Genomic DNA, 27,673 nt, shown 5'->3' with positions numbered 1-27,673 from the left:
CTAAAATGTCCTGTTAAGAAAAGAATTAGGATTTAACTTTAGTCATATTAAAGTCGCCAGGCCAACCCCTGGAAAAACTGCGCCACAGTGTGGCCCAGTACTTTTGACCGCAGCGTGTACTTGCAGCATGCAGCTTGCACTAATGATGTGCAATACTGCAAATTTTGGTATCAGTCTGAAACCAAATAAATACAGGGCCTGCATTCCCTATACCAATACCGATCCTGATACTTTTAACCCCTAAAGGCAGCTGGAGGGTAGGACAGTCTTTCATGATTTATGAGATGAATCATAATTTATTTGGAAATGATGAACACACCTGAATGACTCTTAAATCACTGTGATATTTTCTTTCCACAATAATTAGCTAAGACAACAAAACCAAAACACACCTTTCAGGTTTAAATATATTTTGAAACTGTGTTTTTTTTGAAGAGCTGGAATGGAAATGTGCCTTTTGGGTCAGCTTCTGTTCTTGAAATTTACCGCAGGCTATGAATAAAATGGACATAACAATCAACGTAAACACTAGTAGGAATCAAAGTAACTTACAAAAATGCCATAAGAAATAACTTAAATTTTATACATAAAATTAAAAAGCGAGGTAAGTGATAAAAAAGTAATTAAATATATAACTTATATTATATATTATTATTATATGACCATATATGATATATTATATAGATCCAATGGGGGCACTAACATAAGTACAGTTTTGGTTTTATGAGATTTGGAGAAGAAAAAAACCCATAATAATATCCGTATAAAAATAATATTAAGAAAAGTGAAGTTGAAAAAATAAAATAAAGTTAGGCGCTCTGTCTGTATTTATATATCAGAAAATATAATACTCTTGCTGTTTCCCGTCCGCTTCCCCCACCGCCCACTTCACCTCGTCCTAATGGTTGACTGCTAATGCCAATAGCAGCTCGGACTGCACAGAATAAAGAGGGAGGGAAGTCAAGTCCAGAGGATTACAGGATAGGAGCAACGCTCGGAGAATAAAGTGTCATACCAAAAAAACCCAAAAAACAACAACAACCCAAAATGTCCCACAAAAACTGTTTACTTTTACCGGGTGATGTGGAAAACTTACCAAGAATATCCGAGGCTGATTCATCGTCAGGTGAGACCAAACTATTCAGCGTGTGCTCCTCCACACCTGCGCAGATCCTTTCATGTAGACTTTTAAAAAATGACGTTTTGAGTATTTTGTCAAGTTTGCGTTCCACGTGCTCTTTAAAGTCGCTTTCGGTTAAAAACAAAAGTTAAAACTAATTTCAATTTGTATTTTTGTGGTCATAATTCTATTGAAAACGACGTTGTTGCTGTTGTTAAACCTTAATGTTTAAACAGATAGCGTTGTGGAGGATAGCCTGATGGTCACAGTTGTATTGTATGTATGTATGTAGGTCATATGGTGCTTCCTTGGGATGGTGTTTAGTAACGTTCCTAGAGGCAACAACTGCTCACTTTAACTCCGTTTAACCTATTTTTTTCTGTTTTGATTTAATGAAAAAATCACATACTTGCTGCTGTTTTCTTCTTGCAGTAATTTCTTTTCATTTTAATCTTTGCCTTCCACTGGCTGCCAACCATTAAATCAACTGCTTTTCATGAACCATAACCAGTATGCATTCCTTTTTTAATTTGAAAGCCCAGCAGGATTCTTAGCGCTGCATTGCAATGCACTGATAATCAGTCTTGACTGATTGCTGTTGAGAGCATGGGTTTTGTATGGACTCTGTATGACTCTCAGGAGGTTTGTGTTTGTCACACACATTTTCATGGAAGCATGTCGGTCAGCTAACACACTATGAATGGAACTGATACGCTGTTCTCTTCTGAAAACCATACTTCACGCTCTTTATAATGTTTCCATATTTAGAGACCTGTGTCCATCAAGAACAGCATCGATATCCACGGCAACTCTCCCTAACTGATAGGCTCTGTGTTGGGGCCCATCATCTCGAGACAGGCCCTGCAGATACACCCTCCCCAGATGCTTCTGGACACCACTTCTGCCACTACACCCCAAAATGTTTTTTTGGTGTCCATAGAGGTGAATATGACATTAGCTGAAACTAGAATAAAGTAGCAGATACCTGACTGGATTTAATAACTCTAGTTGGCTGGTTCTGGATGATCAAGACTACCTTTCCCAACATGGCTAAAGCATTATAAGATTCTGTGTATATGGACATGTGAAATGTTAAAATATAGAGAGGTTTAAATTAGAACAGGGTAGAAAAGTTGTTTTGGTTTTGTTTTTTTAATCTGCACAGGGGGGCATGTCACCTCAGCCCGGTCTTCTCCACCACGCAATGGAGAAGATGGATGGCATGAATGCACCACAAGGACTACAATCAGAGTTGACAATGAAGTGGAGGCACACAGGGAGGCCAACAACTACAAGGTAGGAAACCACTCAATCAGGGCAGTGGTTACGTGCTAAACAATTACTACATACTACGGCATCTAATTTCTCACTTTTTATTCATAAAGGAAAGAAAAGGGACTTGAAGCATTTTAAAATACACATGTGAAAAGGATGCACAGCTTTCGCAGTAAATTTAATATGAGTCTAGGGCAAGAATTTAGAAATGTAATCACACAGAATCTTTCATTTCTAGTAACCATAAACTTTAGTGGTTCTGTGATAGCCGTTTGAGGTATCAGAAGTGACGCAGAAAAACATGGGGTTGTGTTTTGGGGCTTTTTCTTCTCCTGTAGTCTGTTATCCATGCAGGCTTAAGGGGGTTTTACTCACTCGGATGGAAAACGCTGCTAAACCGCCTGAAACAGCTCTTCTGTTGTCCTGGCATTTCTTCTGTTACTGTGTTGCACAAAAAAATGTACTCCACTTAATACAGATGTTAACAGCAATTTAGGGTCTGCTAGTTTTTCCTTACAGAAGATGCTTTTACTTTATGATTGAGGATTAGTGGGCTAATTTTTACGCTGGTAGGAATGTTCCCACAAGAATAGCAAATATATGTTCAGTGTTAGCATGATGTGCCTGACATTAGTGGTTGCTTATTACGATAAAGCTGTAAACATTTATGTACTTTTTTCAGTTTCACTTCTTTGTCTTTTCTTTCTTCTTCTCCTTCTTGCTTCTTGTAGCCACCTCTGTCACACCAACCCTCTACATGTCTTTCACCAAATTCATGAGCTTTGTATGTGGTCATCCTCCTTTTTTTTTCTCCCCCCTGCATGGCAGCTCCATATTTAATATACTTTGTCCACTTCCCGGCACATGTGCAGATTGCCTCTAACGTTGTCACCAAACCAATCAACCTGAGCTGTCCCTCTGATATGCTCATTTCTAGTCCCGTCGAAACTGGTCCCTCACATTATTTCTAAACTGTGGTAAAGCTGTGTTTAAAAATGGCTACATGTAAAACAAAAACTCGGAATATCTCCAGAATGACACTAAAGCTTTTTCTTTTTGAGTCCACACCCCTGATTATGAACCTGTGAGTGTAATACACGCACTCAAAGCTGCAGGTGTTTTTCTTTTTAACAATAATACCCCTTTATTTCTTCAGTTTGGTTTCAGAAAATGGAAGGCCAGTGTAACGGAGAAGCCCATTGAAGACCAATCGGAGATCATGAAAGAGCTGCACTCTGACCTTAGCATTGTTAAGGCTCAAGAACGCCTGGGTTCCTTTTGCCTTTTTTTCATATTAGAACTCTGTTTAACTCCAGCACGCTCATACATGCAAATTCGTGTTTCTTACGCTAAAGAACTAACCTGCGTTTGTGATTTCTGTCTCTCAGGTTCAGTGGTAACCTTTGGGAATGTGTGCTATGTATTTTTATTTGGTTGGTGGATAGCGTTAATCTACATCCTCATTTCTGCTGTCATGTTTCTGACAGTGGCAGCTTCTGCTTATGGTATGTAGTCTTTAAAAAACTGCAGCACTCTTGTTTTCTGTAAATCTGGAAAATAATGCTAATGAGTTTCTTCTTTTAGGAAAAGTTTGTGTCACATTGGCATGGTACTTTATTTGGCCATTTGGGAAGTGTATTGAGAAGGTAATGAAGCCTTTTAATGTAATTTGTGTACTAAATTTGATACTGTGTAGATGCTAGAGTTGCTATTTTAAGTTTAAAAATCAGGATTTTTAATAGGATAAATAGGTTTTAATGACAGCATTCAGTTAAAATCCTCTAATAAGAATTTATTAATTTTTTTTCAGGTTGATAATGTACTTGATAGATTCTCTGTGAACCCTCCAAACTGTGAGGTTATTCCTCATGAGATGGACAGTGAGGACCTTGTCGTGAACAAAGACTCTGCATCCTTAGTGTCTTCACCCCCACCTATCCAGATCCCTGTCCCAGAACTGCCACCAAAGAATACTTCAAAGCACTGGGTAAGAAAATCATACTGACCTCAGTTATGTGGTGCTGTGCACAGTTCTGAAATATTTATATAGAAGTTTACATTTAATTCAACCTCAGGGAAAAAGAACAAAGAAATGATTAGAATTTTAAAAAGTTGCCACGGCTTTCACGTGCATGACGAGTGTATGTAAGCTTCTGACCATGAGTCCTAATCTGCCTCCACAGTGTCGTGTCAGCACTTGCATTTGGTTGTTACTTGGTTACCCTGTCCTGGCTGTCATGCACTGCCTCGCCTGTGTGCTGTCCTGGTTGCTGGTCTTCACCATCCCAGTAGCAAAAATCAACGCTCGTATACTAACCGGCGTCCTTCTCATGGCACCAGAGGACCTTCACATCCACACACTGGAAAAGGACAAGGTTATTTACTGAAACAGATTGATGTTGTAGATATCAAGGCAGAGGATGCGTGAAGGATTTCCCCCTCCATTACCGCAATGGTTATGCTTTTCAAAATACCAACCGCAGTGTTGTTACTTTTTACAGCCGCCTTATTAGCCATGATCCTTTGTACTTCCCACAAGCTTTAAATGTGGTAGCGTGTGTTTAATGCTGTCTGTGACACTTTGTTCCTTTTTTAAAAGAGCAATTGAACCATATCACAAAAAAAAAGTTTTCAGTTTTCACATGGCCTCAAAGTGAAAGTATGATCAAAACAGTTCAGCAAAACTGAACTGTGTATAACTTGTTAATGTTGGAGCTAATCAATTTTAATGCATGTTTACTGAATCTTTTTTTTAAATTCTACGATCTCCCTTGCAGACACAGGCATGTGGAACCAGAGTCCTCTTATGCTGTTATCAAGCTTTCAATATGCATTACTACAAATACACAGTCCACGGTATCAACATTTTCGCCCTCAGTATCCTTTTTAAGTTGTTAGACATAAAGTAAGGGGCTCAGTTACAGTTTTTAATCCTCAGCCTGAAAGGCCTGGGGGATGATCGCTGAGCGGTCTGGTGACACTCAACTTTGTGAACACGATAACCCAAGGATTGTAGAATTGATACCACAGATGTATCGGCTAAAAATGTAGGAAACGTTTTGGTGACCGTGACCACAAGGTCAAGGCCAGAGGTCAACTTTACTAAAAGTCTTGTGAAGGAAAAATAATTTTTTAAACTATGTTGTAATTGTATTTACTCAGAAAGATATGATATAGGCCTTTCGTCTTCATAGCTTAGCTATAATGATAATAACCCTTCTGCTGTCTGATTTCTGTAACTGTATAAATTTTCAGGCCAGGGCAGACGTGCAGAAAAGATGTTCTACTATAGCCACTAGTATTTTTACTGCTGGTCTGTCCACTGTCTGTCTGTTGTCCTTAAACCTATGCCCACTGCAGACCTGCTTCCGTTGGTATTTATCACTTTGATCATTGGTTACGCTGACAAAGAAAACAATTACTTCAGAGCCGAGACAAAGTTTGCTACAGCCATGATTTCCATTATTCCCCTGTCTTATTATATTGGCATGGGAATAGCCAGGTAAAATTCTTTCATTTTATTTTTGAAGTGATGAAAAATTATAGTGGGTGAAATTCAAACTTCACTCCTTTTTTATTTAATTGTTTTTAGCCTTTGGTAACTATCTAGCCCCAGCTCCTTTCATCTGTTTTCCCTACCAACAAGTAGGCAGCGAAGCAAGTCCTGGACTGCAGCTGTTCATGATAGTCCTGCTCGCAACCAGAACCTGCAACAGGTGGAGGATTTTTAAACTCAGAGGCTGCACAGCAGTCCAAGATTATCGCAATTGAGGTCTGTCCACAGGACAAGAAACACTCTGATTGACAACTGAGTGACACTGACAACTACAACAATAGCAAATTTGCCTGCTTGCATGGGTAAAACACCAGATGGCACTAGCTGGGGCTCGCTGGTTAGCGGCCTCTGAATTTATGAATTAATGTGTTAGTATGTAGCAAGTTAATCCCACTGAACGTTTTCAGAAACTCTTAACTACATATAACATTTCAGTTCTTTTTGTTTATTTTGCTTTGTATCTGTGTATACTTCCTGCAGCATTTCTGCACAGTGTAACTTCGCAGTGGGAGCGGTGGTGAACGCAACTTTTGGCTCCATCACAGAGTTGACATTCTACATCACGGCATTGCTTCAGGGACATCATGCTGCCACCAAATGTTATGAAGAGGTTGTCAAAGCTGCGTTAACTGGCACCCTTCTTGGATGTATACTGTTCATACCAGTAAGAGCAGATGAATTGTGCCCATTGGTTATATTCGCAATTAGATGTCTTAAGCAGATGGCTGTACTCATTGCATAAAAATTCTAACTGCACAGGGTATATGTATGATCATTGGGGGTATTAAACACCAGGAGCAACGATTTAACAGCCGTTCAGCTGGAGTGAGCTCAGCTTTGCTCTTCATATCCATTGGAGGTAAGGATGGCAGATGTGCATAAAACAAACTGAGAAACAAAATTCTTCCAAAACCTGAGTCCAAACCCCTTCCATGCTGCAATATTGTCCCTAGGTGTGTTTGCACCTACCCTGTTTTCAAAGACCTTTGGTAATCTGATGTGTGAAAGTTGCAGCGATGTTCCCGGCAATGCCACTGTGTCCTTCGTCTGTAAAAACTGTCACTATGACACGGTGGGTGGCTGCTTCTTCTTTTTGTATAGAGTTATAGGGTATTTTGTTATAGATCAGCTCAGTAAGTACACTTAAAAATGTCCAAAGGAAAGACTCAACTTTTAGGTTTTTCCAGGGCGACATGTTGCATCTTATTTTATTGTTGATTTTTCATTCTTATCTTGTTTGTGTTCACAACAGAGTCAAAGTGAGCCCCATTTAATTCTGTCCGATATTGAGTAAGTCTTGATGCTTGATTGCACAGCACTTCTCCAACACGATCAGCTTGATATTGTTTTGAGTGATAATTTTTTTTCTTTTTTTGCAGGCCTCTTATGTACACAATTTCTGTCCTTCTGCCTGCTGCATACCTAATTGGCCTCATCTTCACACTGAAGACCCATTCCCACATCTATGATATCCATATCAGCGATGGTCACGGGGGCCATGCACACGGTCAGTACACACAAGAGGGTACCAGCACCTCCAACCCCACTGGTGAAATCACCACCGGCCATCTACTTGTCACCAAACCATGTATTAATGCCAGTATTATTGCCCATGGGCCACGTTGCAACAGGTGTGTTGTGCATGCAGTTTAATCTTTTGGGGAATAGGAAAGTGAAATGATTGCAAAATGCTTATTGCTCATTGCATTCCTTATTACCAAGCATGTGCAGTGTTGCAATAAGGCAGTTTTGCATGTAAAAACCTGTGAAGATTAAGGGAATTGCATTAAATTGTTTTCTAGGGGAAAAAGAAATGCAAACCAGCTGTGTTATGGAAAATCTTAAATAAAACTGCAACCAGTTCTGCAACCAGCAAGACTGGTGAGCATTTTGGAGAAGGAGTTAATAAACACATTGCAGACAAAGAACTCTTACATGTTGGCCCATCTCACTATACCTTCAGCCCCATCCTTAAAATCTTCTCCCTCACAGAGAGAATTATGATCTTGTTTTCTGCTTGGCCGTCACCTAAGGATTTACATCCCTGATAAGGAGGAGTCGTCTCATTATCTGTTTAACATCTCCCATGAACTAACAATGGCCTCACTGTGTCAAGTGTGTGTGTCGAGCATAAGGCCCATTTGTAGTGCACATGCATACTACTAAGTGACAGTGAGAAAGTGATATTACTATTACTAATGTGGTATGATTCAAATATATAATTAATACATCAGAAAAGAAATCTGTCATGACAGCTGCAATTTTAAAAAAGCCTTTCTTTGAACGTTTATGCATTAAAATAAAAAAATCATGAAATATAACTGTCATTGTGTGTGTGCCCAACAAGATCTTGGCACCTCAAGCCATTAAACATTAACTCATTATTCTTTATTTGACTCTCATGGCAGACCAGTAATCAGAATTAGCAAATTAGAAGTTTGTATTTTTGTTTGTTTTAGCAAAGTCTGGATGCTAATTTAAAATGTAGCACAAGCTAAAGGTGATAAGCAAGCTGGCTTTTAGAGGGGAACAAGATTGCAGATCATACCTCATAAAATGCATATTTGGATGTCCTTATGGACTGACTGTGTGGAATGATCTGTGGGTAGATCTGGAAATGTTATTTGGTTGAAAGAGCCTTTCCTCTAGAGAGCAGATTACAATCTAATATTTGCAATGATAATGATTTTGGGTTTTCTTTGTTTTGGTTTTTTTTTTTGGTTTTTTTAAAGTTAATGAAATAAAGGGCACTAACGGTTTAAGGTCATAAGTACTTATTGTTAAACCTGTCAATGAGCTCATGGTATGGATGTTACAAGCAGGTCACCATGTTGTCCACTGGTCCCGGTGGAGGGCTCTTGGAGTGCTGATTGTTGCCACAGTGCTGATGGCTTGCTGTGCTGACCTCTGCACTGAAAACATTAAGCCCTTTCTGACCCATTCCTCCATCTCCCAGGTATTTCAATACATTATTATGCTTTACATTTTCCTTATTAAAAAAAAAAAAGGAAAAACTCTAAACTTTATTGAACAAGACACCTGTAGCATGTAGAATGAAGTGGAAACCTTGTATTAAAGCTGACCAAATATTATAATACTGAAGTTAACTGCTTATCTGCTTATGCTGCAGTACTTCATTGGGGTCACGGTGTTGGCCATGGTGCCAGAGCTTCCTGAGATTGTCAATGGGATTCTTTTTGCACTGCAAAACAATATCAGTCTCAGGTTTGATAACATCGTCCCGTTATATTATCACGTGTGTTATAACCCACCTGGATGGGCTCAATTTTAATCTGGAGTACTGGAAATGCACAAAATATTAAACCTTCCTTGTCCCCTCTTTGCAGCCTTGAAGTGGGAAGTTGCATTGCTGTGCAGGTCTGCATGATCCAGATTCCACTGCTCATCCTCTTCAATGCATTCTATGTAAGTTAAATTGATTATTATTTTGTTTGTGATAATTCCAGTTATGACATTTCAAGCTATATATATTATTTTTTTCCTCTTTCCTCCCAGGATGTTGGCTTTATGCTTGTGTTCAGCGATATTCATCTTTGGGCTAGCATCTTTAGTGTAATTGTGGTCAATTACATCTTCATGGATGGGAAATGTGACTACTTTCAAGGTAAGCAATATCAGGATATAATACCAGAAATGTAAGTATTAATTTTGCACGAATCAGATGTTATCAAGGACTTTCTCATATGTGCATTTGTCAAAGTTTTTCCTATGTCAAATATCTTGCTTATATCCACTCGTTGTCTTGTCTGCAGGCACGGCTCTAGTGGTGGTCTACCTCATCCTTTTGGCCCTTTACTTCTTTGCTCCTTCTCCACACTCGTGTTAATGTGCCAAATAGTAATTTTGAAAATTAAACACATTAAAAGATTTCTTAATCTTTGGTGGTTTGGGGTCAGACGCACAAAATGTGGGATCAGAAATGTCATGTTGAAGATTAAAGTGAATATTTGGATTTTTTTTATATTTATATATATGTATACACATAAAATAGTGTCTTCCAATTCTGTCTGTAATTTAAAAACGTTTTTGCTGTTGAATAGAAATGTCAATTTGTGGTATTTTTCTTGTTAATCATTGTAATATCTTGTTGATATTTGATATAATAAACATGTTCATTAAAGAAAAAAAACTTTCTGTATTTTTGCATTTTGACTATTAATCTCTCAGCTTTTTCATTTTGATATTTTGCCTTTGAGGTTATGTTATTCACTAGCATTTGGGCAAATTCAGCTTCACAAACACAACAAATACAGGGATGTATGACTTTGATCTATTGTGCACTTTGAATAAAAGCACTTTGAATAAAAGAATAAAAGTGGCAGCAACGATCCATGCAAGAGTCTTACACTGGACAATTCTAGTGTGCGTCATGCTAAGCATTAGTACAGGAAAGAAAACTGGGGGGGACAGAGAGCTCTTTACAGAACGCCTTTATTTAGAGACCTCTTAACACGACACTCATACAAGCCCAGTGTACAACATTTTCGGGGTCACCTGTAAAACTGTGTCCCAAAGTAACGATTTGATGTTATTAAAAAAAAAAAAAGGGTGGGGGGGGGAGCAGGTAATGACATCATGCATCAGTAATTTGGAACAGCAAAGGGGGAAAAGCAGAAGGAAAAAGGAACAAGGTAAAAATAATGCAGGCAGACTCATGCATATGTGACCAAACCATCTGGCAACATCCCATCATATGTATATTAAAAAATACATATGGGATCTTGTCATAATCACATTTTGAAGGTGAATATTATTTGGCATCTGTAAACATGAACATATTTTATTTAAACACTTGGTTTTTAAGATTACAGGATATAAAATTACAATCTTGGCCAGCAACATGTCACAATATGCAATTATGGGACTTTTAATTTACTTGTAAGTCTAAGAATTTTGTCTAAACATGCAAATATCTGCCTCTATTTGTCAAACCTCAATATCAGTTTGGGAGAAAGGCACTGCAGTATAAACAGATGTTCGTGTAAGCCTGCTACTGAAGCAACTCCCTGTGCATCATGTGTCTTAAACAAAGAGGGAGTAAAATTTTAAACAGAATCAAGTCTTTATTCAAATATAATCATCTTAAATATATCTATATATAGATATATATATATATTTTATTTTTTTTTAAGCACCAAATTCACAGTGATGTGTAGCATGGTTTGGTTTACAAATGAAACCTGCAAGCAAACACAATGAAAAGGGAAAGAAAATAATAAATTATCTTGAACATACCCACCTCGCTTCAATTTCATCTCCAGACTAGGCTGCAATATGATGTATAATGAACAATACAGGAACTACAGAAGTCCAGACACAGGCAAAACCAGCATTTAAAACTTCCTTACATGCCAATGAACAGCACAGTGTTTCTGCATGTTTTAGGCAATTCACCACAAATAACATAAGACTCTTTTCACGGCATGCACTAATTTCATTTTTTAGGATTTGAATGCTTTTATATCCCAGGCAGATGGCATGTCTTTTTGTTTTTTAAGATATAAAAATAATTTGGAGAAACTGGAAATTTAAGATTACTTACAGTCAAAGTTATGCAATGATCCACTTTGACATTAAAAGCTCAGAGAAAGGTTATTGTAATTGGCTGATCAATGAACCTTAGAGAGTAAAGTGAAATAAAAAGGCCAGTGAGGAAGTCACAAAAACATTCACAATAATCTAAAACTCTACAACAGGTCAGTAGAAATAAAAATTATATATTAGATAGGGAATTGTATTAAATTGGCTAAAATGTGCAAAAAACACCGCCATGGTTCAAACCACCATCTGCCACTGTTTCAGACTGATGTCAATACTATCGTCGCCTCTGCATGAAGAATTTTTTTTTTTTAAAGATGACAAAAACAAAAAACCAAATGTCCACAAATGTGTAAGACAAAAATGTGCAAACTGCAACATCAGTTCACGAAGCTACCCCACCCTCCCCCATAAAAAGTGATTTCATTTTAATATACATGCATTCGTCATTCACACTGAACTTTTAAAATTACCAGATAATGCCGATTTGGACAAAAAACAAACAAACAAACAAACAAACAATGGGAGAAAACAGTGTTTGACTTCATGCCGGGGCAAAATAAACCATTTCCAGCTGTTTGATGAAAACCATGACTGTATTAGTTTGACACAAGTGCAGGGACCAGTGGGGGGGGGACAGGGTCTTGAGTAAAATCCATAAAACATTCCACATATACTCTGTTCTTCATCACTTTAACTATAAAAAAAAGGAAGAAAAACAAAAGAAAAAGGCATCCCATTGTTTTTGGTTTTAAGGCGAGGCTACGTCAGGCGGGAGGGCAGGGCGGGGCTTGGGTCACCCTAAGACTTCCTGTGAATTCAATTTTGTACTGAGCCGCTCTCCTCGCTGTCCCTTCCATTTTACGTGTTCTTGCTCCGCTAAGTCTATTTCAAACGTTCAGTGAGTTCCTGTGTGAGGCCCAGGTTGAGCAGCTGCATGGTGGGGAGTGAAGAAAGGTGGGGAAAGGCCTTGAGGAGCTTCTCCCAGCATAGCTCCAACAGGCTGGGCACAGTCAGCCAGATCTTGAACAGAGAGCCAGTTCTCTTGTTCTCATGGATGTTCACCACACCACCATGGATGTACATGCAGCCAGCCTGGGTACAAAACAAAAGAGATGGGGAAAAGGTACATTTTACAGTGTATACAGCTTAACAAGGTTCAGGCTTCTAAACTTCTTCAATGTCATCATTGATTATCCAACTGGTAACAAACAAAATCTTTTCATTAGGTTCTCCTTGCACCTTCTGGATCACCAACAGTTTTTTATTTTTATTTTAAGAGGACGGTTCCATATAATAACTATAACATCAAAAACAAAATTAGATGTCCACAAATATAGACAAAAAACAGCCATCATCAGGGGCTTAGAGCCAATCACTGGTCTCATCCACACATTGAAACTATCTATCACACCTCACCACATGTCTTGCAGCACCCTCTCATATTTCTGCCACTCCTGGGTTCATGCAGTAATACTGATCCTCTCTTGGCACCATAACTTAATGTTTTATCTAGATCCATAAAGTGCAAGTCCTCCTCCTTAATACTTCTGCATCAACACTCTCAAAGCAAACATTGCATCTGTAGAGCTCTTTATTGGTGTGAAGCCATTCTGCAGCTCACTGATCGTTACCTATCTTCTTAACCTAGCCTCCACAACTCGTTCTCATAGCTTCACGGCATCACTCGTAAACTCCTTCCCTCTGTAGTTACTACAGCTCCACAATTGATCAATAATGTGCATCAATGTCAAAATTGTCAAGGAGCCTCAAGTTCTGAAATGTGAAGCCTAAAACCTCATATTTACTAACAGTCAGGATAGGGATGATTGTATAAGACTCATATTTTCCCCTCTTTTTTTTAAAGAAGAAAATGACCCTGCTTTTTATTGGATTTACAACATTTTCAACATTTCTGTAAATATTTTCCTCATAGTATAAATATTTACATAATGAAATAACCAGTTTCATTATTTATTTATACCAGAATGATATTCACTTTGTAAATTATATATATTTTGTAAAACGGTTTGATAAACCATGCTGCGCTTTAGGGCATCACTCCTCTGTGATGGACAGATTGCTGTAAGCACTGTCCTCACAGTTTGTCATATTTGGATTTACAAACAGATGCATCAGCTAGAGGCTTTACAGAGAGAATCTGCAAACCAGAAGGTGACGTCACCATGGCTTTGTCCATCTTTTTATATAGTATATGCTAGGAACCCACGACAGCTTATCTAACATGTAATTTCACCTTCTGTGTATACATTTATATTCTGAGTTTGGTGAGTACTAAGGTAATTTTGCTACTTTGAAATTTAGACTGATCCAAAGAAATGGTATTGTACTAACTGGGGTAACAGCAGCACAGTGAAAGTAGGCTGGCTCGGGCATCACTGCTGGTAGTTTGCTCCACTGGAAAGTCTGAAGGTTGATTTTCCACAGATCAGCTAATATCAATTCCCCATTGTAGCCTCCACAGATAAATACATCTACAATAGAAAAAGCAGATAAAAACATTAGAATGAGAGGATGTAGTATGAAATTACAGTGCTTAATAAGTGATACTGGCTATACAGAAATATGTTCTTTGGTATAGCAGGCCTCACCGTTGCGTATCTGCACGCAGCTATGGCACCTTCGAGGAGCAGGATAGCCTGTCAAAAGCACAGATATTTTAGCAAAGTGCACTACTGTTAAGGATAGCACAGGCTTACAGTTAATCATGATGTGAAGTATACAAACCTATCTTTTCATGAGGTTTAGTTGTAATCTCCTCCCAGGAATTGGTTTCCAGATTATAAGCATGTATCTTAAATAAATAAAAAAAATTTAAAAAAACATTTTAAAAAGTGACATGTGTGAAAAATGACAGACTTGGACAATTATCAAGATGGAAGACACTTCTACTGATAAATTCAAAATATTTCCAAATCATCTGATCAGCTTTTGCGTAGAAGTACAGATATATAAACAATGACTAATGCTAGCATTTTTATATGCTTTTTTAGTAGTAGTGTACAGATTTTTTATTTTTTTTTGTAAAACCAGAGTTTTGTTTCTTCTCTTTTTACCATTGGCACACTAAACAAATCCTAGGGAGTTCAAAAAAAGACTAGACTTTAGACTAAGACTATGAATACACCAGGGACATGGATTTTCCTTAGCTGGAACCTTAGCTGGTGACAAGTTACTTGAGGGTATATAAAATCTTTCAGTGGTACAGTACCTTATCTAAAGGATATGATGTCCAGGAAGTTCCTCCTCCCAGAATATAGATCCTCTGTCCATCATGTGCTATTTCATGCCTATATCTGTGAAACACACCATGACAAGGAATTTTAACATTTTAATACTAGTAGAGATGGAAAGAGATATGTTATCAGAAAACTTCACTCGCGATACAATATTATTGTAATTTTTAAGATTCTGCAATAATAATTCCGGCGACCTTCCAGTTACAGATGCACTTCCCAACCCCCTGAGCCACGGTCGCCCAATTATTATTAATAATTCTTTTTTGCTTGCAAAATGATTTTCAAGCATACCAACAATGTCACTATAACCTGCCATAAATGTTAACATAAGACGGAATCAGTCGGCAATTGAATGGGGTCAAAGTGGCAATTATATCCAATCTGTTTCTGATAATACAGCAGTGAACTGCAGAGAAATTTATTGTATTCTATAAAATATTGATATTTGGTTTCCCTGTATTGATACAATATTGCCAAACAAAATATCCCCCCCACCCCTAATGCTAAACTCCTCTATCATCATACCGCTCCTCGGGCAGGTCATCGGGAGGGTTGTTGGGCTTAAGGTGGATCCACTCTCTTGTGGTCAGGTCCAGCCTGTGTAGGTCTGTGCTGTAGATATAACCTGTTGTCCCTCCAAACACGTACAGGAAGCCGTTTATAATAACCATTGCCTGGAGGCAGAAAGTATGAAATGGCAGATAAAACACTGAAACAAAAATTTTACGTACAAATTTTTCTAATTTGAATGTGGTCGTCAGAAAGGAGGACGACTGATTTCTGTGGCTACCTGTCCATAGATTCTGTTGGGCTTCTTCCCTCGACAGTTGAGCAGCGACCATCGTTTGTACTTCACGTTACAAACGTGAACGTCGTTGCCATTATTTTCACCAAAGGGGATTCCGGTGCCCCCAAACACCAGGAGGTTGTTACCGTGCAAAACAGCTGCAGAAAAACAGCAACACCAAATTTGATTTTCATACATGGGGTTTTTTTTTTGTTTGTTTGGTTGGGTTTTTTTGGGGGGGGGTGGGGGTATGAAATACCAACAATGTGTAAACACTAGTAAAATGTTCAGAAGTACTAAATACACAATGCTTCACCTGACATTGATGCCAGCTCTGTGGGCATGTAGCCCTCTGTTCGGATCTGCTGCCAGCAGCCTGTTGCAAAATGATACCTCCATAGCTCCCTGAAAAGTGGATAGTCTTCATTTTCTGAGCCTCCTGACTCATCGTAGTCAGGGTTGTACCCACCAAACACATACAGGTTAGTGTTGTCAGCGACGCAGCGGTGCCCACTGCGGGCAGGTGGTGTGCGATGCCCTGGAAACAGAAAAAAAATAAACAATCAAAGCCTAAAAATGACGATGAGGAGTACCATCCATCATAGCAAAAAGCTACTACTTGAGCTAAATGCTGCTCTTAATTTTATGCATGATTTGAACTTTGACACTGCTTTACCAGATAAAACAAACTTTTTTTTTAAAACTGACAGGAAAAAAAAGGTATATAAAAAACATTATCCAAAAGTAATACAAGTACTTGTAATAACAGTGATATGCCGTGGTCATATCACCCAGCAATCAAATCAATTAAAGCGTTAGAGTATAATCTGCATATGCATCTAAAAAGTCAAACGTTTTTTAGAACTTAAGACTAGTTATAGCTCCAACCTGACTAATGCTCCACCGGTTATATACATAACATGTCAACTTTCATATTCATAACTATGAGAAATTCTGCATTACAAGAGTCGTTGTATGACATTTACTGGAACTTGGGAAGAAACGTAAAGGCGTTAGACCAAGAACGCTATATAAGCTCAAGATTATGATCTATGTTAACTGATAAGAATGTGCTTAAGGTTCAGTATAATCAGCATTCATTACTAATTTCCTTGGCTGTATTGCAGTCTTTAGGATTACCATAAATAATTTTTACAACAGGTCAGCTGGGATACATGATGGATGGAGCGAATTTTAATGCAGTTGCAGAAATCCTTAACAGAGAGGAGGAAAGGAGTTACACAGAAGATTAAAAAAAATCCTATTTTCTTATATTTAATTTTTTAAATGCTATTGGATAGATATACTAATTGAGGCAAATTACTGTGAAGCCGCAGTTACAGGGTAATTTACTAACAATGTGCTGTAATTTATATATAAAGATGCAGCCAGTTCACCTCAGTAAAAAGAAAAAACAACTTTTTGTAGAAAGAATGCAAATTAGTGGCTTAAAAATCCAGAGGAAGGCAAAGCGCTGCATGCCTGCTAACTAAAATAATCCAGTTTAAGCTCAGGTTTCATATAATTTTTTTTCCTCTGAAAACAGCAAGGCAATCATGATAAATGAGACGAGGCTGAATAAAAGTGAATATGCTTTTTATATAAGAAATAACTCTTCTATCAGAAGAGTTATTTCTCAGCACTGTGCAAAGGGGTCTAATGATTAGGACTCAGGTGCAGCGCAAGATTGATCCAGAGGAGAACTGCATTATTAAAAACTGTCCTGCCCTATAAACCTGAAATCTGTGTGGAACAGCTGACCTGTACCATGCGCAAAAGACCACAAAACATCATTTACAGTCAGATGATGAGCCATCTCAGTTGCTATGTTACTATCCCATGTGCGTGAATGCGCACTTCGCCTTTTAGTTTTAATAGCACATTGCAACATTTAAGCATTAATTTAACTCCCCAAACCTTTTATTAGTTACAGATTCAACAAATGGGGTTTGCCTCTAAACACGCACGCAATTTTTTTTCCAAACACAACTTTTTTTTTTTCCAGCACTAAAGTTTGTGCAATTTGCAGTAAATTGTGTTCCGAAGACTTTGTAATTTACACTGGTGTGACTCATTTAAATATTCTCCTCCTGAAAGTGAAAATACAAATACATTTGGCATAATACCAGCCTCAAAAAACCCCTCCTGTTCACATACTGACACTTAGTCTCTTTCGTAAATCCAGCAGCTTTTTAATGTCAAAAGAAGGCTTTGTGCTGCTGTAGACGTTAGTACACCTGGCCCTAGATTTTTCTTCTTTTTAAGCCTACAGTGAGTTTTTCCACAGACTGTTCTCTTTTATAAGACCTCCATAAAACAAAAGGGTCAGAACATGTTGTGGTGAAGGAGGATGTGCGTTTTGTAGTCCATCTTCTACTCATTGTAGTTTCATCAATACTCAGGCACACTATGGCACCTATTTGCTCCTACTGTCTTGTAAAACTTCATATGAGCAATAAAACTACAATATAAGTATTTTATCAGTCATCAAGATAATATTTCTCTGTAGATCTATGTCAGCATCCGTTAGAGTGACCAGTTTTGGTCTTTGCACTGCAGAATTTCCCTTTCCTGACCAGCTTGTATCTGTAAAACACAAAAGTATACAGGATCTCAACTTAGGATCTACCACAGGCATAAGAGGAAATAACTAGCAACCAAAGAGCAGTCTATTCTTTGAAAATTTTATACACACAATAGATCAGCTCAGATATGTTTGGGTTTTAGTTTTTAGTTTTTTGACCAGTAGAGGTTATACTGAAGTTATCCTCGCTATACGTTGCTGGAAAATATAGATGTAACACATCTCTCCATGACTGAGAACATACCTAATAAGAGCTTTAAACATGTTAGTGGACATGGCTCTGTGATCCGCTTAAACCATCAAATATTTTATCAACCCTCAGCATAAACCACAGATACACACAAAGCTTAAACCTTCAAATTGTTATAAATAAAACCTTAAATCCATGAAATCCACTCCAGCCGATATTAGAACATTTACTGTAGCACACTGCAGCCGATAAAGCTCTATGCAAAAGTATTATGTGCTATTTTCTCCTGTTAGCTTAGATAGGATCGCACCCAACACATCAAAAGATAATCAAACAGAATTGCGGGATGTTGCTAGCCTGAATGTAATGCTTTAAAATATCACGAGTAAAGTCAAAGTTTAAAATTCCTGACTCAAAGTAACAAGCAGCTGATGTAAATGACACAGACTCAATTTGACTGTACAAACATGATAACGTCCAGGTAAAGCGTAACGTCGTTAGCATATCTTGCTAATGTTTTTGACCGACCTGCTAACGTCACACCGTGCGGCGGCCGGCCTGTCAATTTCTGGAATTTATTCAGCTGGTCTGGACTGTGAGCACATTCGGCGTCCGACATCGTCTCCCCCTTTACAATCCAGTCACGGAGAATGGCACGTCAAATAAAAACAACATCTCATAAGAGCCGTAGAATCATTTTACGTTTCAGTCAGTTTGGAAGACATCCACAAACGTTACCTCCCCCCGCTGTGGATTGGACTTGGCCAATCACTGGACTCGTTATTAGGACGTTGCGTCATTAGATGTGGGCGGGGCGGCGCTTGCCGGTATGTATCCACAACACAACAGTTTTACTTGGAGTGTGGATGGCCCAAAATGCGTTCCCAGGCTATATATATATATATATATATATATATATATATATATATATATATATATATATATATATATATATATATATATGCACATATTAAAAATACAAATAATGAAAAAAAAATGTTGTTATTGCTTGCACTGTACAGACCTAGTCAAGGTTACCAATTACCTTCTTTTAACAACTGAGAGTGGAGACAGATTATCATTTAGAACATGAAGTGGCATTCTTATGTTTGGGGGGAGAAACAAACAAACCATTAAAAAAAACTGTCACCATGGGCAGCTATTCATTGTCTAGAGATCACATCACCTGTGGTGCACCATAAGGTTCAGTTTTAGGTCTTACTTTGTTTTCTATTCATGTGCTTTCAGTTGGAGAAAATACAGTTAGTGAATCAGGAAGTGCAGAGGATGAGTAGTAAGAATTGGGGGCAGCTATTAAAGACATACCTGGAGATGTTTAAGACAGAGGGCTTTTGACCAGATTGTTTAGCACAGTCTTGGAGAACATGCCTAAGGAATGGAGAATAAGTCGAGTGGTAATGATTTTCAAGAACAAAGGTGATGTGCAGAGCTGTAGTAAAAACAGAGTTTAGAAAGTTGATGACCCAGACCATAAAGACAGAGTGAGAGATGTGGAAACTAGATTAGGAGGAGAGTTGAAAATCAGTGAGCAGGTGATGTAGGCGATGGCATGTATGTAAAATTTAATTTAATACTTTAAGTCAATAATTTCAATCACTAATATCTTTAGTATTTTCTTCCCTAATGTTAAAAATATGGTCAGATAAGCAAGATGGGACAAAAATGTTTCTGCTTTTATCCAAAAGTCCTCGATGAAAATATATTGGGACAATGCTGGGCCCTCAGAACGCATCATTCTTACTCAAATGCCTCCAGATCATAAAGTAGAACTGTGCTGGCTTGAACAGAGACACATTTTCCTACTATCTGGTGATGCAATATTCTAAAAATTGAGCTAATAACAGTATCTAGTGGGATGTGTTGCAAAACAAATCTCCACCAAATAAGAATTTCTTCAAAGCGACTTTGTTTTTGTCTATATAGCATACCTTATAGTTGAAAATATTCATGTTTTCATTACATTTGTGTTAGAGCTATTACTTATTTGAAATTTAATTTATGTAGCTCTTTATTCTACAACAAACTACACAGCATCATATGGTGTCTTAAGAAGCCTCCACTTCAAACTACAGCAGAAGATATTAATGGATTACTAATCTTACAGTGTAATATTGCCCAAAAAAATAAATTCAGAAGGGGGAATTTTGTATGCATATTTATTGCAGTTTATTGCATCTGTATAACAACATTTAACAAAAGATCCATAATAAAATACAAATTTAAAAAGTAAAATTTTAACCCTAACTCAATTCAATCTTTATTGGCAGACTACATGTCCATAAAAACAAGACAAGAAACACACACACACAACTCCCCCCCACACACACACAACACAAGGTATACCATTAAATATATATATATGTATATAAATAAGTATATAAAGCATTTGTAAAAATATAAAACCATAATATACATAAAACACAATTACTTAAAATAAATCAATAAATACACAAACACTTTAACCAGTGCTTTCTGAGACTGGATGAGTAACGGGAACCACTCACTGTCGGATCTGTAAGTGCTAAAATTATACTGTTACTCGAACCATCCAGTCGTTCTCTAAAACTGAACATTAACTTTCTTAAAAGTGCTTTAAAAGTCCAGACACCCACAGCTACAAACATCTGACTGGCACTACCACTTCTAGGTATCCTGCAAAGGATTCTCATCGCATCATTATATGCAACATGCAGCTTCTGCATGCTACATTGTTTGTAGGATGACCACAAGGGGGCAGTATATAGCGGTGTGCAATACGCTTTAAACAAAGCCACTTTAACTGGAAGTGAACAAAAGCTGTATTTGCCTGCACATAGAGCTTACATCGTTGTCTGTATATGTCATCATCATCATTCATTTGCTCAGTAATAAAGTGACCGAGGTATTTCACCTTTTTATGAACTTCAAGAGTTTTTTGTGCCAGTTTAAACAAAGGGAAATTTAGCTGTTTATCCTGCTTGGTTCTACATATCAAAACAGCACTTTTAGCAGCATTGTACTCAATGTCATATTGCACACCATATTCAGTACAGACATTAAGAAGATCCTGTAACCCAGCACTGCTTGGACTAAAAACAACCAGGTCATCTGCATACATAAGATGATTTATCAGTGCTTCACCTAATATACACCCAGTGTTACAGGCTCTCAGCTGTATGGACAAATCATCGACATATAAATTAAATAAAATTGGAGACAAAATCCCACCCTGTCTGACACCATTGCTGACACCAAAGGGGGCAGAAATACTGCTTCCCCATTTAACCTGCATGTTCTGATGAGCGTACCAGTAAGAGAGAATCCTCACGATGTATTGAGGAACTCCCCGTGTCTTCAATTTATCAAAAAGTTTTCTGTGGTTCACTCGATGCCTTAGAGGCATCAATGAAACACATGAGGACAGATGAATTTTTAGCCCTATACAACCTGACTATTTCCTTGAGTGCATATATGCACATGTCAGTGCCGTGCTTTGGTTTAAAGCCAAACTGATTATCCAGAGAAGAGATGAACACACTAACTCTATCAAACAGGATTCTTTCTAACACCTTAGATAAAATACTGGCTAGTGCAATCGGCCTGTAATTATCCAAACAGCTCACTTTTGCAGCTTTGTCTTTCATAACTGGTACCAGTAAAATACACAGCATTGAGTCTGGTAATATGCCATGAATCATAAACCCAGTGAAACAGAGTGCTAAAAGAGGAGCTAGCCTTAAACTAGCATGTTTTAAATGTTCTGCAGTGATGTGATCCAAACCAGAGGATTTATTATCAGACAACCTATGAATGGCTTCATATACTTCATGTGTCCTTACACTTATTGTGTCATTACTCATGTCAAGATTGTCCTCATATGGATCACTTTTTATACAGTTAAACAACGCACTGTAATGCTGTCTCCATAATGCTGCAATGTTATCTGCCCCAGAAACACCTTCAACAGTTGATGGTAGAGATGGTTTACAGTTATTAAGAGCTTTCACCTCTTTCCAAAAATCTGCCATATTATTACACAGCATTTTCCTGGCCAAAGAATCTGCTCTCAGCATTTGCTCATTTTTAGTTATAAAGCGAACAGCGTACTTATATCTGGCATTCGCACATTTTTTCTGTTCAAATTCTGGGCCTTGTTTAGGTCTTCCAGCCATGGCCCAACATTTATAAGCTATGCGAGCTTCATCATGGTACATGGATACATGTTCTTTCCAGCCAGGTCTGATGTTAGGTTTCTTATGCTTATATTGTTTATCAAGCAGTGTACCACTTTCATGCAGAGCAGTCACTATATCATCATACATGGAGCAGAGTAAATGTTTATGCACAGCATTCTTACAGTTGACATCCTTGCACAAAATAGCTTCTTTCGGCAAAGAAATGTTGTTCAGATGTATATCGGTATTACTATGATAAGCTAAGAAATCATCTTCACTACAAGCTGACCAGTCTAATTTTACACTGGTAGCAATATTAGCAATATTGTTTCCAGTTGTTGCTGGCATTTGTTCCACATTCACAGTAAAACCAAAAGGTATATGATCTGACACAGTTACCTCATACCTAATAGTCATGTTTGCTAAAGCTGCATGTCCATCAGCTGTACAGATACCCTAAACAAATTTTAAAAAATTTAAGAAATTAAATTAAATTTAAAAAGTAAAATTAAATTTAAATTAAATTTAAAAAGTAAAAATAATAATGTTAAAAACACACAAAAAAGTACATTTTAAATCCCAAATTTTTTTATATTAAATACCAAATAAATAATTCTTTACATTTAAACATTAATAACAGTCAATCTATGAATTTAGCCTTACGGAATTACGCTTCTGAAATTTAAGCTATGTTCACGGTGAAGAAGTGATGTTGTTGCAGCGCTGTGGTCTTGCAGCATCACGAAGCGGAACTGTCGGTTTCAGGGTGTATTTTCCGTGGGACCGCAGAGCCGATCATGGCGACTCTCGGCGGCAGTCGTGGGGATCGTCTCGGCAATTCTAATCACAACAAGTCTGCTATTGTTTCCCCGGAAAAAGTTCGTGAAATTCTCAATGAGGGGGTGTCGTCAACAGGCGTGGGTTCCAACAGGTGCGATTCTTTTTTTTTAATCAGAGAGCGCTCATGGTTCAATTTAAAAAGACGGAGAACAAGTTGGCGCTAGCTAGTTTGCCTAGCCACTTAGCTAGCTGTACTTTTAGCTTCATTCAGTCAGCATAACGAGAAGACGGATGAGATTCCGCAGGTTTGGATGCATCTAAGCTAGGAACTGGCACGCCTTTGTGCTTTCATTGTTGTATTCATCGGGCAAGTTTGTTATGGTAGCATCTGAATTGTCGCCACTGTGTACAGTTAGAGATAAGAGGGGGTGGGGACCTTAAGTTTGGTAGTAACTCCTTACTTTGCAAGTTTGCGGTTTTGCTTCCATCATTAGGTTAAACGAATCGATTCTATTCAGTAGTGTGCGATTATAAAATGAAAATAGGAAACATATAACGTGAAGTACGCATAGCTTTAACCAGTTATATTTGTTTTATCAATCATGTAAATAAAACTGCATACTGAAGATGTGTTTTCCCCTTTTTGATGATTTCAGTGTACAAGGGGATTTGAATGTGCTGGAAGTGAAAAGCAACTCTCAAGCACCTTGCGAAGCAACGAACAAAGAAGCCTTTTTCTCAAGAGTGGAATCCTATTCAATATCCTTTTTTCCCTCATTTTGAATCAGTATGAGCCATCTTAGTTCTTGTTTTTATGTTATGTTGTTATTATTACATGTCCTTGCTGTATGTAAGTTGAAGTTTCCCTTAGCGCCGCACTGTTTGAAATGGGCAGGCAAACCACGCATACTTTCCCCTTTGATGTGTGCCAGATATGGCTGGATCAGTGTTGGCTGTGATATGCTCAAGTGCTGCAGCTGCCAGGCTTTCCTATGTGCATCCTTGCAGCCAACTTTAGACTTTGAAAAATGTGAGTGAAACTTAAAGCAACTGCACAATAACAACACTAGAGGACAAACAGGTTGTTTTGTTTTTTTTTTGGCAAGGTTAGGTTGATATTGTCGGGCTGCCAAAAAAATTTTTTTTTAAATTGAAGCACATCTCCTCTTTTAAACAGATGAAAGCCGCATTGCAGAGATATCAAGGCAGCTTCAGACACAGCATGAAAAGTTTTGTCCTTGGCCTGACTTTCCATGTCCAGGTGGGAGCAAGCATTTTGCATAAAACGTATATATCAGCAAAAGTAATTTGCCTTGAATAAACTTTGATTTTCTTTTTTGTCCATGTAATGATCATGGTAAATGTTGCTTTTATTTCAGAGCGTTTCTGGCTTGTTCCAGCCTGTGAACCATCGACACTTCTTGCTGCCTTTTTGGAGCGCTTCCAGAGCGCCTGTCTCCTTGCACAGCAGCTGCCAGCAATGAAACCGGAGCAGCTGAAGTCTATGGTGAAGCTGCAGAAGGGCTTCAGCCTTTTTAGGATACTGACTTCAGTGCTGTTTAAAGCATTATACATATTATTTACATTAGAGAATACACTTAAAAGAATGCATTATCGAGATTATAGAAACAGTTGTCTGAGTCACTCCTTCACCTATACTTATTGGCCACTCTTTCCTTGCAGTCTTTGACAGAGGACGTTATCAGCAGTATGCTGCAGGTGATTGAGGAAGAACAAAAAAGAATGGGAGAGACTCCTTGCTCTGAGCCTTTAGCTATCCAGATGGCAGCATGTATTGTTTCTCTCTGCGGTTGGGCAGCAAGGTGAGATGTAACTCGAAACTCCTTTCATAGAAATCAGTGTTGTCATATGCTGACATTAAAAGTTGCGTGAAAATTTAGAAACATGGGACAAAAAAGTGTTTTTCTCCATCTTAGTCCTGCTCTGCACGCCATGAGCCTGCCGATCCTCACCTGCTCCTACTGTATGCGCAAGGTGGGCTTGTGGAATTTCCATCAGATGGAGGGAATGGGAGGTGAAGCAGACAATTCAACAAATACACTGGGCACCCCTGTTCGGGCAACCAGTCCTGCTTCAGCAACCCCAAATGATGGTCAGGGAGAGCATTCGACTTCCACCTCACCGAGCCCTGCTACAACTCCTTGTCGCATGAAGCTGCGGAGCCAGGACTCCACCCGCTCTGACCAGGTAAGGAGGAGGACCAGGCGTATTTCCCGAGCTGTGCCATTAGCTGGAAAAACACTGAACCACGCTGTGCACAAGCTATGATGCACGCTTATTAATCCGTTCAATTAGAACAAGTGAATGTAAACTTCAGAATATACTAAGCTGCTTCTATGCTGTCTTGGTGTATGTTACAGGGAGAGGGTACCTCCTCCCCAGTGGCCTTGCGTGCCCGGAGCAGAGACTCACCTAGCCCCAGCGAAGAACTGCCAAGCCCTTTGACGAGGGGCAAGAGGCCCGCAACTCGCAGTAGAGGACAGGGAGATGGCTCAGGGACTGACGGCACTACTAGCCTGCCTCCAAAGCGCCTGTGCCTCTCATCAGCTGGTGGTCTAGTAAGAACTAACATTACTGAGGTTTTTTGTTTGTTTTTGTTGTGGTTTTTTTTTTTTAAATGATGGCATCAGACTTTATCTGAGGGAATCCGTACAGTCCTGCCTGGTTATTCAGCCAGTGTTTCAAGAGTAATTTGAGTATTTTGTTTGGTTTACATTTCAGTTAGAAATTTTGTTAAATTAAAACATGAAAGACAAACATTCCCTTTTTTAAGGCAGAGGTGTATAATACAAATGTTGACTTACTATCTCTTATTTCAGGATGGGCCCTTGCCCAAGAATGTATTTGACCCCTTAGCTCAGCACAGGGAATGGTGTCCCTGGATCTCCGTAGGAAAGGAGAATGTGGATCCTGGGGCTATCCCTTTTTCAGAAAAAGGTTCAGGACTTTATCAGCAGGGCTGGAAAGCTGCTCTGGACCTCCTCATGCCCATGAAGAAGAACTCCAGTATAGACGAAGGCAGTCCAGCACAGGCAAGACAAAAAGTTCAAATATTTATATTTCATAAAAAAGAGTCATCAGACATGAATATGATAGATTTACAGATTTTTGCTTTGTTTGTTTGTTTTTTCTTCCAGGGCCCCCGTGACAAATCTAAAAGGGTGTTTGCTATATTCCGACAGTGGCAGGTTTCCTCTTCGCCATCTCAGTAGACTCTTTGCAAACAAAAACAGCATTGCAACACTGAAGTGATGAACTGACCTCCACTCTTGTTTGTGGTACAGAATCCATATTATGAATTGACAGGAGTGTCAAGTGTTATTAAATGTAAGCCATCAATTGAGGTCTTGTTTCTGTTCAGTGTTTGTCAAGGACAAATAAGGTTCATTGTGTCATTAGACAAATGAATGTGTTCCCAGTAAACAGTAAAAAATGTGAATGAATGAATGCTGTGGCTTTTTAAAAAACATTTCAGTTCGGCTACAAAAGATTTGGGATGTGTACCGCCATCCACATGACCACAAAGTCTGCTTTGGTAGTCCTTGATGACAACGTGATGGTCTGGATTTTTGTGGAATATAGAAGATCATGAGAAAGGGCCACATGGCTCTACACTGGAAAGATGATGTTTACCTTTATCGTATTTTGAGTTCTTTGCAAGAGCAGTAAACATTAACCTCAGATTAGCAAAAAAAAAAAAGACTGTGAGGAAGTACTTATGTGTGTATTGTTTTGCTTAAACACCAGATGGATACAATAGCTGTCCTCGAAGAGAGCAGAATCTTTTTGGAGTAGTGATGTTTTGTTTTTTCTCATCCGTGCTACCCGGTTTGAAATTCTTGATTTTCTGTGATATTTCGTTACCGATGCAGTTCTCACTATCTTGCATGTACCTTTGTCTTTGTAGACGCTCCTAAAAGGGTTTAATAAATTGCTCTTCTGAATGTTTGTTTTACTTTGCATGTCATTCTTCTGAGATTTGTAAGATAAGGCCAGTCAAAAAATTTATGAAATTATATTGTAAATCCAAGAAAAATGCACACAGTACAAATGTGTCAGATGGCTCTGCTTCACAAAGATTTTTTTTGGAATGTGTTTTTTTAAGTTTATTTTAATTTTATTTGCTGAAGTGTGTTTATGTATAGATAGATGGATAGGTATTGTGGTCTTGTAGAAGTGGTATTTTTAGCCATGACCATTTTATTTATTCTTTCCCTAGATTAAGTCTTGTTTGTATTCTATAAATAAGATATGAGGTATATTTCAGCTTCGCATAACTCTGGGGGAACTTAGTCAGTTAACAGAAATGAATCACAAGACTGATGCCCCCCTCCCCCCCAAAAACATTCACTGTTCTTGAAATGGA

General features: G+C 38.3%; 3 protein-coding genes across 4 annotated transcripts; 2 read left to right on the top strand and 1 right to left on the bottom strand.

The window, feature by feature from the left end:
* Window positions 1-861: 861 nt before the first annotated feature.
* cax1 (cation/H+ exchanger protein 1) lies at window positions 862-10,087 on the top strand. The gene is made up of 20 exons (XM_082511382.1): window positions 862-1,126; window positions 1,889-2,062; window positions 2,286-2,416; window positions 3,552-3,666; window positions 3,784-3,900; window positions 3,980-4,041; window positions 4,206-4,382; window positions 4,579-4,770; window positions 5,173-5,272; window positions 5,756-5,897; window positions 6,432-6,615; window positions 6,711-6,810; window positions 6,905-7,023; window positions 7,204-7,241; window positions 7,331-7,458; window positions 8,774-8,907; window positions 9,082-9,176; window positions 9,299-9,377; window positions 9,468-9,576; window positions 9,725-10,087. The coding sequence occupies exons 1-20, from the start codon at window positions 1,048-1,050 to the stop codon at window positions 9,796-9,798; spliced, it is 2,349 nt and encodes a 782-aa protein (XP_082367508.1). The 5' UTR covers window positions 862-1,047; the 3' UTR covers window positions 9,799-10,087.
* A 300-nt stretch (window positions 10,088-10,387) lies between these two features.
* klhdc10 (kelch domain containing 10) lies at window positions 10,388-19,108 on the bottom strand. The gene is made up of 9 exons (XM_082511536.1): window positions 18,860-19,108; window positions 15,874-16,095; window positions 15,561-15,715; window positions 15,296-15,444; window positions 14,743-14,827; window positions 14,259-14,325; window positions 14,123-14,170; window positions 13,866-14,005; window positions 10,388-12,605 (listed from the first exon to the last, which is right to left on the bottom strand). Exons 1-9 carry the CDS (start codon window positions 18,948-18,950, stop codon window positions 12,396-12,398), a joined length of 1,167 nt encoding a protein of 388 aa, XP_082367662.1. The 5' UTR covers window positions 18,951-19,108; the 3' UTR covers window positions 10,388-12,395.
* Window positions 19,109-23,256: 4,148 nt separating this feature from the next.
* Window positions 23,257-27,251, top strand: zc3hc1 (zinc finger, C3HC-type containing 1). 2 transcript variants are annotated; one of them, XM_082510632.1, is made up of 10 exons: window positions 23,257-23,437; window positions 23,943-24,045; window positions 24,166-24,316; window positions 24,464-24,547; window positions 24,666-24,793; window positions 24,970-25,109; window positions 25,224-25,494; window positions 25,668-25,865; window positions 26,127-26,339; window positions 26,445-27,251. In XM_082510632.1, the coding sequence occupies exons 1-10, from the start codon at window positions 23,304-23,306 to the stop codon at window positions 26,517-26,519; spliced, it is 1,497 nt and encodes a 498-aa protein (XP_082366758.1). In that variant the 5' UTR covers window positions 23,257-23,303; the 3' UTR covers window positions 26,520-27,251. The 2 variants fall into 2 exon arrangements, with proteins under 2 accessions (XP_082366758.1, XP_082366759.1); XM_082510633.1 differs by lacking the exon at window positions 23,257-23,437 and adding an exon at window positions 23,483-23,591.
* Window positions 27,252-27,673: the final 422 nt, after the last annotated feature.

This window comes from Aulonocara stuartgranti (genome assembly GCF_965226115.1).
Source record: "Aulonocara stuartgranti genome assembly, chromosome: 17".
In the NCBI taxonomy this organism is placed as follows: Eukaryota; Metazoa; Chordata; class Actinopteri; order Cichliformes; family Cichlidae; genus Aulonocara; species Aulonocara stuartgranti.
This window is presented reverse-complemented; position numbering and strand designations above follow the sequence as displayed.